Source organism: Canis lupus, chromosome 21, assembly GCF_011100685.1.
Source record: "Canis lupus familiaris isolate Mischka breed German Shepherd chromosome 21, alternate assembly UU_Cfam_GSD_1.0, whole genome shotgun sequence".
In the NCBI taxonomy this organism is placed as follows: domain Eukaryota; kingdom Metazoa; phylum Chordata; class Mammalia; order Carnivora; family Canidae; genus Canis; species Canis lupus.
The window spans coordinates 22,772,200-22,785,009 of record NC_049242.1 but is presented as its reverse complement, the minus strand read 5'-3'; the positions used below and the strand labels follow the sequence as shown (position 1 = coordinate 22,785,009).

At 35.2% G+C, this 12,810-nt stretch overlaps 1 protein-coding gene across 6 annotated transcripts in view; it reads left to right on the top strand.

The window, feature by feature from the left end:
- The window catches only part of UVRAG (UV radiation resistance associated), a 313,277-nt gene that overhangs the window by 151,996 nt on the left and 148,471 nt on the right, over nucleotides 1-12,810 (top strand). For all 6 annotated transcript variants that reach the window (XR_005375642.1, XR_005375643.1, XM_038568582.1 and 3 more), the window contains exon 8: nucleotides 11,340-11,466. Coding sequence is in view for 4 of the 6 variants with exons in the window: in XM_038568582.1 (XP_038424510.1) it covers nucleotides 11,340-11,466 (127 nt within the window). In the remaining 2 variants the exon portion in view is untranslated. The remainder of the gene's footprint in view (nucleotides 1-11,339; nucleotides 11,467-12,810) is intronic.

Here is a 12,810-nt window from a genome sequence, read left to right as displayed (position 1 = left end):
TCTTCTTGTGTTAAAGTGAATGGGTGGCGGATTGTGTGTATATCCATACATTTGCAGGTATATTTGCATTTTTCTTTTTTTGGATACAAGTCCTTTTTCTGATATATATGTTGGGAATATTTTCTTATGCTCTGTGGCTTGCCTTTTCATGTTCTTAATGGTGCCTTCTAAGGGCAAAAGTTTATAAATTCAATGAAATACAGTGTATTTTTTAATGTTATTTTATGGGTATGGCTTTTTGTTTATAGGAGATCTTTGACTAACCTGAAATCACATCAATTTCTTCTATGTTTGGGGATCCCTGGGTGGCGCAGTGGTTTAGCGCCTGCCTTTGGCCCAGGGCGCGATCCTGGAGACCCGGGATCGAATCCCACGTCGGGCTCCCGGTGCATGGAGCCTGCTTCTCCTTCTGCCTATGTCTCTGCCTCTCTCTCTCTCTGTGTGACTATCATAAATTTAAAAAAAAAAAATTTCTTCTATGTTTTATTATAAAAGTTTTATATTTTTGGGCTTGACATTTAGATCTATGATCCATCGCAAGCTGGTTTTTGTGTATGAGTTCAATAAGATTCATTTTTTTCTAAATGAATATGCAGTTGATTTAACATCATTTGTTGAACAGTCTTTCCTTTCCTAATTTACTTGTTTTGAAGTGTTTGTCTAAAATCAGTTAACCAAATATGTGTTCATCTATTTCTGGATTCTCTGTTTTATTCCACTGATCTATATGTCTACCTCTTACCAACACCAAAGAATTCTTTTTAATTTATTAACGTAATATCTTGCGGTCTTGTTCTATTAACTTTTTAAAATCATACTTATTTTGTATATTTATTGGGATTTTCTGTGTAAACAATCATACCTGCAAACTTGGACTGTCTTGAGTGCTTTATTATTTAATTCTTCTGACTTATTTCAATAGCTAGAACTTATATACAATCAAAGTGATGCAGTGAAATCATTTCTTTGTTCCTGATTGTGGGGAGAAATGATTCATCCTTTCTTAATTAAGTATAATGGTAGTAACACCCTTTATTGGTGTTAGGAAATTACCTCTTATTCCTACTTTCTGAGATGTTGAATTTTGTCAAATGCTTTTTCTGCATCTATTGAAATAATCATGTGGTTTTTCTCCTTGATTCTCCATAATTTAATTTCAGATGTTTAACATTATGTTTCTGGAATAAACCTGAATTTGTTACAATATATACTTTTTTTTTTTTTGATATCTTGCTGGATTTGATCTGGAAATAATTTAAGGAGTTTGTGCATATTTGTTAGAGATATTATAATACAATGTTTTAAATTTATCAGTTGGTATTAGAATTACGGTAACCTGGTAAAATTAGTTGAGCAGCGTTCCTTTTTCCTATTCCATCTTGACCAAAAGCAGAAGTCTCTGCTTTTAATATTTTCTAGTGCTGTGCTGAGATTTCATATCTTTTTATTCATTATGAGAGTATTTTACTTTTTCTGATACTTGACTGAGATTTCATCTTTTTATTCTTTATAAGAATATTTTACTTTTTCTTACACCATATTTGTAATTGTGGCTTTGTATGGTAATTCTGACATCTGGGTTATCTTGTGATTGGCATATATTGGTTGTCTTTTCCCTAGAGAGTGAGTCACATTTTCCTGGCTCTTCATATCATATATTGAGTAATACTGCATAGTATCCTGGACAATGTGAACGAGATTTTGTGGACTCTCTGGATTTTGTTACTTTATTCTGAAGAGTATTGATGTTTTCATTTTAGTAGGTAGTTAACTTGTTTAGGCTGGAACTGCTCTGCCTGCAGTGGACCTTGGCTCAGATTTCATTCAGTTCAATACTTTTACCCTCAGGCACAGCTGCTTTCTGTATGCCTCATACATGTGTGGTTGAGGATTCAGAGACTCATATTGAATTTAAACAGAATCTGAGGGGATCCCTGGATGGCTCAGCAGTTTGGCACCTGCCTTCGGCCCAGGGCGTGGTCCTGGAGACCTGGGATCGAGTTCAGCATTGGGCTCCCTGCGTGGGACCTGCTTCTTCCTCTGCCTGTGTCTGCCTCTCTCTCTCTCTCTCTCTCTCTCTGTCTCTCCTGAATAAATAAATAAAATATTTTAAAAAACATATTTATAAACAGAATCTGGGATGTCCATTTTCTGCCTTCTTCTGTTCTGGTGGCCTCGATTGTGTGATCTCTTTCCCCTCGTTCCTTTGGCCAGAAAGCTAGTTGTTTTTCATTGGAGTTTTACCGCAGCCACCTTCAGGACAACGCTACAGAAAAGGGGAAATTCACTCTGTGTGTTGGTTGCTTGCAGCAGGTCCAGAGTCTCCAAAATTTACCTGTCACTGATCAATTTCCAGAATCATCAAGTAGTAGCTTTTTGTATATAGAATCTATAGCTATTATTTATGAGAGGACCAATTTGTTAGGTGCTTATTCTCACACAGTGGAAGTAGAACTTGGATGTTTTATTATTATATATCTTTGCCTTTATCTTCCTGGCTGGTCCTGGGTTCTAGGCCTTATATTGCCACTGAGTCTGTGATATTACTGGATTAGATTAAGTATTTTCTAGGAAAATATTTTCCCTTTCTTAGTGATTGAGAAGATGTAAGTGCAATAGAAAGAACCTATGCATGACGTTTAAAAGCAAATTTGTTCTCATAGGACAACTGCCATAGTTCTAAAACTTTTTTTCCCAGATTGCTAATTATTTCCAGGTTTTGTGGGAAAACCAATATAGATAAATGTGCCCTAAGCCACCATTCTCAAACTTTTTGGTCTCAAGACTCCTTTATACTCTTAAAAATTATTGAGACCTCAAAGAACTTAGCATATATCTGTTGATGATGCCTAGGTTAATAAAAGACAGATGGATTCTCACATTTATTTCTGCAATAAATCTGTTGTGATACCACAAATCTTAGAAATTCTGGAAAGCTCTGCTATACAGTTATAAGAAAATAAGAGTGAAAAAATGAGATAGCAGCTTAGTAGTAATATGAAAATATTTTTGATCCCACAGACTCTAAAATGGCCTCAGAAATTCTCATGGTTTCCTGGACCATGCTTTGAGAAAATTTTGTCTAAGACTTTTTAGCTCTAATGTGATCTAAAGAAAATTGTTTCCTTTAGTATGTCATTTACAAATTAGTCTGTCATTCTGAAATGAGTCTTTAACGTTGCCCATCATTGTCTTTGTAAAGACCCCAAAATAAGAATGTGTGTGCTTGCAAATAGATGAATTTGCTGTGATTTTCAGAGCAGATACATGTTGCATAAAAACACCAAAATCCAATTAAAAGTGATCCACTGGAGATGCACATGTGATATTAACTAGGAGTAAACAGGGATCCCTGGGTGGCGCAGCGGTTTGGCGCCTGCCTTTGGCCCAGGGCGCGATCCTGGAGACCCAGGATCGAATCCCACATCGGGCTCCCGGTGCATGGAGCCTGCTTCTCCCTCTGCCTGTGTCTCTGCCTCTCTCTCTCTCTCTCTGTGACTATCATAAATAAATAAATAAATAAAATTTAACTAGGAGTAAACAGATAAATAAAACACGGAAACCCATTAGAAGATACTTATGAAACATTAAGGTCTTTGAGCACTTTTGTTCAGTGCATTAGAAAGGAAGCTAAACCAGATCCCACTTGGGCAGATTTGTTTACTCATCAGAAATTAGAGCCAGCTATGCTGGTTTTGAATGACTTGATAAATTTCTGCAAGTGGGCCAGTTTCTGCACATGGACCAAACACACTGTAAACATGCCTTCCTGTATCAGTTTAGTATTTAGATTAACTTGTACCCTTGATTCTTTGATTCTAGAAAATGCTTCCCAATCTGAGCATGTACCCTGGAATAGAGCAGATCAACCCTCTAAGTAGGCATATCTGTATTCTGTGAAAAGTTATTTTCCCCTTTTTGGAGGGGCTTTTTCCCTCCAAAAAATTCAGTTTAGAATTCAGTTTGCATATTTTGTGGAGAAATTCAAGTTATGAAAATGGAACACTTCTTTGTGAGAAAAGATTACTTCCTAAAAATTTGCGTATGTTTTTTCTCAGTGATGTAAAAACGCCATAGTGTGCCATGATCACACCAAGAAACCCAAATTGTTTCTTGGTTCCTTTTTCTTTAATGATAAACAACCTCATGGCCTTTGGTCTTTGCTTTTACAGTGGGTTGACAGGGCAAGATGGCTTTTATCACCGTTAGACCCAACCTCTTTAGAAGCACGTAGTATGCCCTTCATAAATATTTGCTTTGTTCAAGAAAAATTGCGTAGGAATGTTTTATATTTCATAGGGTTTTCCAGTCAAATATAATAATGATGATTGGAAATAAGCTTTTCAGCTTGTTTTCTTGGCTTGAATGTCTTTAACAGATGATCATGCCATCTGTTTAGAATCAGTATTTCAGTGATGAGGAAGAAAGCATTTTGGGTGAGAAATGATAGCTCTACTTTCCACACAACTGCGAAGTCATTTTCCATGCCCTTTGCTTCAACAAGGTTATACCATTACTCATCCCACTGAGTGCCTTTGCTTCTTCATTATATGTGAATCAAATAGAGATGCTGACTTTCATCATATTTAATTTATTTAATGAAAAGGTTTCTTTTCTCATTACAGTTTTAATTAGTGTATGTCTTAGGAAGGAGACAAGAATTTATTAGGTACAGCCAAATATTACTAGTTTGGTTAAGATGCATGTCATGGAAAATCATATAAAGTATATTACTGACACTATTGATAAAGACCAGGAGAGAAGGACACACACATTCATAGCACAGTAATTGTGGGTGAATGTAAACGTGTGCAAGCACCTGTATATGTTTGTTGTGGGGGCAGATTTCAGATTTTATCTGGAGGCAAATTCTGGCCTCCAAAGACATTTGGATTAAAAGGGAGTCTGAGTAAAGTTTTGATTCTGGTTTCATAGGTTTAATTAAGTAGGAAGTATTTTAATGGAAAGATAAGTTAACAAACTTATTTAGCAAACTTAATTTTATCTCTAATAGAATGTGTCTGGGATTTGTTTTATTAAATGAACATTCAGTAAAATTGACTTTTTGAAGTATGGTTCTATCATTTAAGAAATAAGCTTTATTTTTTAGAATAGTTTTAGGTTTACAGAAAAATTGTACAGAAAGTATTTCCCCTCTTCTCCTAGTTTCTTTTATTGTTAACATCTTATATCAGAATGGTATATTTGTTACAATTGTTGAATCAATATTCATACAATATTATTAACTTACGTCTGTAGTTTCTGTTAGGGTTTGCTCTGTGTTGTACAGTTCTTAGGGTTTTTTTTTAAGATTATTTATTTATTCATGAGAGACACACGCACAGAGAGAATGAGAGAGAGAGAGAGAGAGAGAGAGAGAGAGGCAGAGACACAGGCAGAGGGAGAAGCAGGCTCCATGCAGGGAGCCCAGTGCGGAACTCAATCCCAGGACTCCGAAGGCAGGCAGGCACCAAACTGCTGAGCCACCCAGGGTTCCCTAGTTCTCTAGGTTTTGTTTTTTGTTTTTTTTTTTCCATCATACAATGCCTGGTCTTTAATGAGGTTTTTAAGAAATGTTTATTTACAATGATGATTACTGAAATGATATGTTAAGTCAGTTTCCTTTTTTTTTTAATTTTTTTTATTTATTTTTTATTGGTGTTCAATTTACTAACATACAGAGTTCTCTAGGTTTTGACAAATGCACAGTGTCATGTATCCACCATTGCAGTATCATGCAGTGTAATTTCACTGGCCTAGAAATCCTCTAGGATGAATCTACCATCCTTTTCCCCCTCTCTTAGAGACCCTTGGCACCACTGATCTTTTTACTGTCTCCATAGTTTTACCTTTTCCAGGAATGTCATGTAGTTGGAATCAAATAGTATGTAGCCTTTTCAGGTTGACTTCTTTTACTTAGCAGTATGCAACTAAGGTTCCTCCATGACTTTTCATAGCTTGATAGCTCATTTCTTTTTGTTGCTGAACAGTACTCCATTGTATATATATGCTACAGTTTGTTTAACTATTGAGCTATTGAAGTGCATCTTGGTTGCTTCCAAGTTTTGCAACTTGCCTTGCATATGTCAAATAATTATTAGTAAAGCTGCTATAAAACATTCATGTGTAGATTTTTGTGTGGATGTGAATTTTCAGCTCAACAAGTAAATATCCTGGAGCATGATTCCTGGATCGTATAGTAAGCCTATGTTTAGTTTTGTAAGAAAATGCCAGACTATCTTTTAAAGTGCCTATACGGTTTTGCACTGCCACCAACAATAAACGACAATTCCTATTGGTCCATATCCTTGCCAGCACTTAGCATTGTCAGTATTTTGGATATTAATGTATATATATATATATATATATATATATATGGCATTTCACTGTTGTAGTTTGCAGTTTCTTTATGACATGGTGTTGAGCATCTTTTCATATGCATATTGGCCTTCTTTGATGAGATTTTTAAATTGGGTTGTTTACTTATTGTTGGGCTTTTAGAGTTTTTGTGTATATTTTGGATATGATTCTTTTATTAAATAGGTCATTTTTAAGTATTGTCATCCAGTTTGTAGCTTTTCATTCTTTTAATAGTGGTTTTTACAGAGCAGAAGTTTTAATTTTACAGAAGGCCACCTTAGTTTCTTCTTTCATAATCATGTATTTGATTTGTATGTAAAGTCCTCTAAATTTTCCAGTGTTATCTTCTAGAATTGGTATGATAATTTAAAAAAATTTTATTCATGATTTGACTGGGGGTGGGGGAGGAGCAGAGAGAGAGGGACAAGCAGACTCTGGACTGAGTGCAGAGCCTGTCACGGGGCTTGATCCCACGACCCTGAGATCATGACCTGAATCAAAATCAGGAGTCGGATACTTAATCTATTGAACCACCCAGGTACCCCAGATATGATAATTTTTTTATTTTACATTAGTTCTGTGGTCCATTTTGAGTTAATTTTTCTGAAAGGTGTAAGGTCTATATCTAAATGTTCTGTTTCATTTTGTTTTTGTATGTGGCTGTCCAATGGTTATAGCACCATTTGGTGTAAAGGCTATCCTTTTTGCTTTGAATTGCTTTTGTTCCTTTGACAAAAATCAGTTGACTGTATTTGTGCTTGTATGTGTTTCCAGGTCATCTATTCTGTTCTGTGCATTTATTTGTCTATTCTGTGCCCATGTCACACTGTCTTGATTATTGTAGCTTTATGGTAAGTTTTAGCATTAGATAGTGTCAGTCTTCTAACTTTATTCTTTTTCAGTATTGAGCTATTCTGGTTTATTTGCCTTTCTATATAAACTTGAGAATCAGTTTGTTGGTATAAACAAAATAATTTGCTGGGATTTCACTGGATCTATAGATCAAGTTGGGAAAAATTGAACTCTTAATAATATTGTCTCCCTGTCCATGAATATGGACATTCATTTATTTGGCTTTCCTTTGATTTTTTTCATCAGTTTTCCAGTTTTCTTCATTTTAGTCTTATACATATTTTGTTAGACTTATACCTCAATATGTCATTTTTTGAATTTCTAATGTAATGTTGTGTTTTAAATTTCATATTCTAATTGTTCCTTGCTGTTACATAAGAAAAATATGGACTTTTGTGTATTAACCCTGGATTGTGCAGCCTTGCTATAATCATTTTTTACTTCCAGGAGGCTTTGAGTTTTGTTTTTTTTTTTGGGGTGAGGGGGGTTGATTCTTTGAGATTTTCTACATAGGTAATCAAATCATCTGTAAACAAAGATGATTTTATTCCTTTTTTTCCCAGTCTGTATGCCTTTATTTCCTTTTCTTGTTGTACTGCATAGTTAGGATTTTTAGTAGATGTATGATAGTGTGGTGAAAGGGGACATCCTTGCCTTGTTCTCTAATGTAGGGAGAAAGTGTCTCGTTTCCTATAATTAAGTATGGATGATCCCTGATGTAAGATTTGACTTTATGATGGTATGAAAGTGATAGGCATTCACTAGAAATTATACTTCAAATTTTGGATTTTGATTTTTTTCTCCAGGCTAGCAGTATATGGTATGATGTCTGGCAGGGGTAACAAACCGCAATTGTCAGTCAGCCAGCCATATAATCATTAGAGTAAACAACTGATACACTTACAAGCATTGTGTACCCATGCAACCATCCTTGTTTCCCTTTAAGTACAGTATTTAATAAATTACATGACATATTTAACACTTTATTATAGAATAGGTTTTGTATTACATGATTTTACCTAACTGTAGATTATTGTATATGTTCTGAGAACACTTAAGGTAGGCGAGGCTAAGCTGTGGTGTTTAGTAGGTTAAATGTATTAAATGTATTTCAACTTAAAATATTTTTTTAACTTAAAATATTTTTAACTTATGATGGGGTTATTAGGACTAACCCCATCAAGTTGTGGAAGATCTCTGTGATGTTAGCTGTACGTTTTCTGGCAAATATTCTTCAAAGTTGAGAAAGTTTTCCTTTATTCTTAGTTTGCTGAGAGTTTTTATCATAAATCAGTGTTGAATTTTGTTATATGTTCTTTAAGCATGTATTGATATGATTATATGACTTTTCTTTTTTAGCATGGTTGATGTGGTGAATTTCATTGATCACTGAATGTTCAACCTGCTTTGCATATGTTGAATAAGTTCCTTTGGCTGTGGTGTATAATTCTTCTTAAACGTTGTTGGATTTGATTTGCTACTATTTTGTTGATGAATTTGCATCTGTGTTTATGAGAGATTGGTCTGTAATTTTCCTTTCTAGTGATGTCTTAGTTTGATTTTGGTGTTAGAGTGATGCTGACCTCCTAAAATGAGTTAGGAATTTCTTTAATATTTTAGAAGAGTGTTAAAAGAATAGTATTATTTATTTATATGTTTGGTAAAATTCACCAGTGAAACCATCTGGGCCTGTACTTTTCTATTTTAAAGTGCTGTTATTTATTGATTTAATTATTTCATATATAAGCCCTTTCAGATTATTTCTTCTAGCATGAGTTTTAGTAGATTGTCTTTCAAGGAATTAGTCCCTTTCATCTAAGTTGCCAAATTTGTAGCCATAGAGTTGTTTATAGTATTCTTTAATTATTCTTCTAATGTCCATAGGATCAGTTTTGATGGCTCCTTTTTCATTCCTCATATTAGTAATTGCTATCTTCTCTTGTTTTCTTGGTTAGCCTGGCTAGATTTTATCAAAGTTATTGGCCTTTTCAAAAACCCAGCTTTTGGTTTTATTTATTTTGTAATTTTCTCCATTTAATTTATTCTCTTTGGGGTTCACTAACTTCTTGAATCTGTAGATGTATTTACTCTACCTAATTTGGGAAGTTTTTCATCATTATTTCTATGAGCGCTTATTCATTTCTGCTTTATTCTTCTTTCCTCCCTGTACTTGATAATACAAATATTAGATCTTTAGATACAGTTCCACACATCGTGAGGCTTTGTTATTTTACAGCCTATTTTCTCTGTCTTATTTAGTTTAGGTAGTTTCTATTGTTTTATTTTCCAGCTTAAAGATTTTTTTTCTCTGTCTCCTACATTCTGCTGTTGAGCTCATTCACTAAGTCTTTTATTCCAGATATTTTCAGTTGTAAAACTTCTATTTGATTTTATTTTTATATCTTCAGTTTCTTGACTGAGACTTTGTTTCTTTACCAAGATGTTCTGTTTTTTCGTTTGTTTTAAGGATGTTCTAAATTGTTATTGAAGCACTTTTATGATAGTTGCTCCCAGGTCTTTGTCAGATAATTGTAACATGTCTGTCATCTCAGTATTGATATTGGTATTAATTATCCTTTTTCATTTACTTTGACATCTTTCTATTTCTTGGTATGAGTAATTTTTGATTGAAACATGTACATTTTGGATATTATGAGCCTCTGGATCTTATTTAAACCTGTTTTATCTGGCTTTTTCTGACACCTCTTTCTCTAATAGGGAAGGGAAAGATGCTATCTCATTACTGCCAGGTGGGCTTAAAAATCCAGGTTGCTCAAGCAGCTTCCATTGACACCCAAGTAGCAGGTGTGTTGGAAAATGGGGCCTTCTTACTTTGGACCAGGACTGGGAGTTCCAGCTCTCCATTAGGCCTCCACTACTAATACCTGGCTGGGAGGTATACAAGTACTTTGATATTGTTCCCCACATGGCCTCCACTGATAGCATGCTGAATAGGGTGGCTTCATCAACACTATATGGTAAGGAAAGTTCTCGCTTTCCACCAAGCTTCCCTCCTCCAGCAGGGAGGAAAGGATTATCTCATTATTGCTATAAGTCTAGGCTCCCCCTGTGATGTCCACTGATAGGATTGGTTACCACCTAGAGAGGGGAAAGCCCCAGGGCCCTGCTTAACTTTCTCTGAAATCTGTGGGATATTAGAGCACCTTGGTTCAGTTTGGCAGAGATGGAAATTTTTTGTTTCTATGGATTTGCCTAATATAGACATTTTATATAAATGGAGTTCGTGGCTTTTTTAAACTGGCTTCTTTCATTTAGCATAGTGTTTTCTTTCTTTCTTTCTTTCTTTCTTTCTTTCTTTCTTTCTTTCTTTCTTTCTTTCTTTCTTTCGTTTTATTTATTTATTTGAGAGAGAGTGTGAAAGAAAGAGCACAAGAAGGGGGAGAAGCAGAGGAAGAAGGAGAAGTAGACTCTGCTGAGTGGGGACTTGACCCAGGCTAGATCCCAGCACCCTGAGATTATGACCTGAGCTAAAGGCAGACACGTAACTGACTGAGCCACCCAGGCACCCCAGTATATTGTTTTCAAGGCTCAACCATGTTATAACATTCATCAGTACTTCGTTTCTTTTATTGCCAGATAATATTCTATTGTATGGATGTACCACATTTTTTTCCTGTTCATCAGAAGATGGACATTTGGATTGAATCCACCATTTGGCTATTATAAATAATGCTGCTATGAAAGTTCATATTCAGGTTTCTGTATGGACATGTTTTCGGTTCTCTTGGGTGTATACCTAAGCAATAGAATTGGTGGATCCTGTGGTATCTCTATGATTGAGTTTTTGAGAACTCCATTTCTAAAAATTTATTTCTTGTCTTAATTGTATTGTGATCTCAGGGAAAAGGCCTGAGATATTTTGTAGTGTTTTTTTTTGGTTCTTAGAAAGACCTGTCCCCAGACTCCAGGTTTATTCTTTGCTTTTATCTCTAGTCTTTCCATTAAAATGGCAGGTGTTGATAATTAAGTTACTCAAGAGATCTATAAATTAGATGAATATTAAAGTGCTTTAGGCCATTATTCATTTGGAAATACTGTAAATGTATAATTGTTCCTAGTCATGACTTTCATATTCATAAATTTACCTGTGCTTTTAAATCATTTAGAGAAAACAAACTGAGTGCTTGCAATTAAAAATTTTGGTGCTTCGAAATGAACTGGAAAGACAGAAGAAAGCTTTGGGACGAGAGGTGGCATTACTGCATAAGCAACAAATTGCATTACAGGACAAAGGTGAGTAAAAATACCATAGAAACAACCTAACCCTTACATTCAGTCTTTCTTTTTTCTTCTTGGTAGGCTCACATAGTCATCTTTGTACAAATATGCTGATACAATTTAAAAAAGCTTTTGGGGGGGGGATGCCTGGGTGGCTCAGTGGTTTAGCACCTGCCTTCTGCCCAGGGTGTGATTCTGGATTCCCGGGATTGAGTCCCGCATCGGGCTTCCTGCATGGAGCCTGCTTCTCCCTCTGCCTGTGTCTCTGCCTCTATGTGTGTGTGTGTGTGTGTGTGTGTGTGTGTGTGTCATGAATAAATAAATAAAATCTTAAAAAAAAAAAGCTTTTGGAAGTATTTTGAAGGTGATACATACAAAAACGTGTACAAACGCACACACACACTGTATTTCAAAATGAGCACACTTACATGAGCAGCATCTCTACTGGGAAACAGAGTATTACAAGGAGCCCAGAATCTCAGAAGCTTCATCTTCCTTTCTGTTTAGGACATCTCCAGCCAGACTAACCATTACCTTGACTTATTACACCAAAATTGGTTTTGCTTCATCTTGAGCTTTATGCAAGTAAGATCATGTAATATGTACATTTTATGTGCTGGCTTCTGTTCAACATTTTGTTTGTAAGTTTCATCCTAACCTGCATATAATTTAGTCTTAGTTCATTCTTACCGCCGATAATATTCCATTATGCAAATATAATTATGAATTTATTCATTTTGGCTTTTGGTAATTTCTGGTTCAGAACTATTAGATAATACTTCCATGAACTGTCTCATACATGCTTTAAGAGGACTTTCTTTTCATGCATTTCTGTTGGATATAAACTTAGAAGCAGAATTATATAGTCACAAGATAGGCATATCTTCAGCTTTAGTAAATTGTGTCCAAAAGTTTTCCAAAGCACTTATGCCCAGTTTATCTCTTCCACCCACCAGTGTATTAGATCTTTTGTCCTGTATCCTTGTCAGCACTTGGTACTTTTCTGTCTTTTGTATTTTAGCCTTTCTAGGGGTAAGTTGTAGTATCTCCTCACAGTTTAAATTTTGATATCCCTGAAAACTAATGAAGTTGAATGCTATTTCATGTTTCTTGCTGAATGAGATACACTCTTCTGTGAAGTACCTGTTGGAGTCTTCCTGCTATACAACATGCCCTCCCCCTTGGCCTTTCTTTTTTCTTTTTGGACAGGCTCTCTATATATTTTATAGATAAGGTTCTTTGTTTGAAATATACATTTAAAAATGTATTCTCCCATTCTGTGGCTTGCTAGTTGATTCTTTAATGTTGCCTTTAAATGAACAGAAGTTCCATTTTTTCAGTCTTTCCTTTTATACTTAG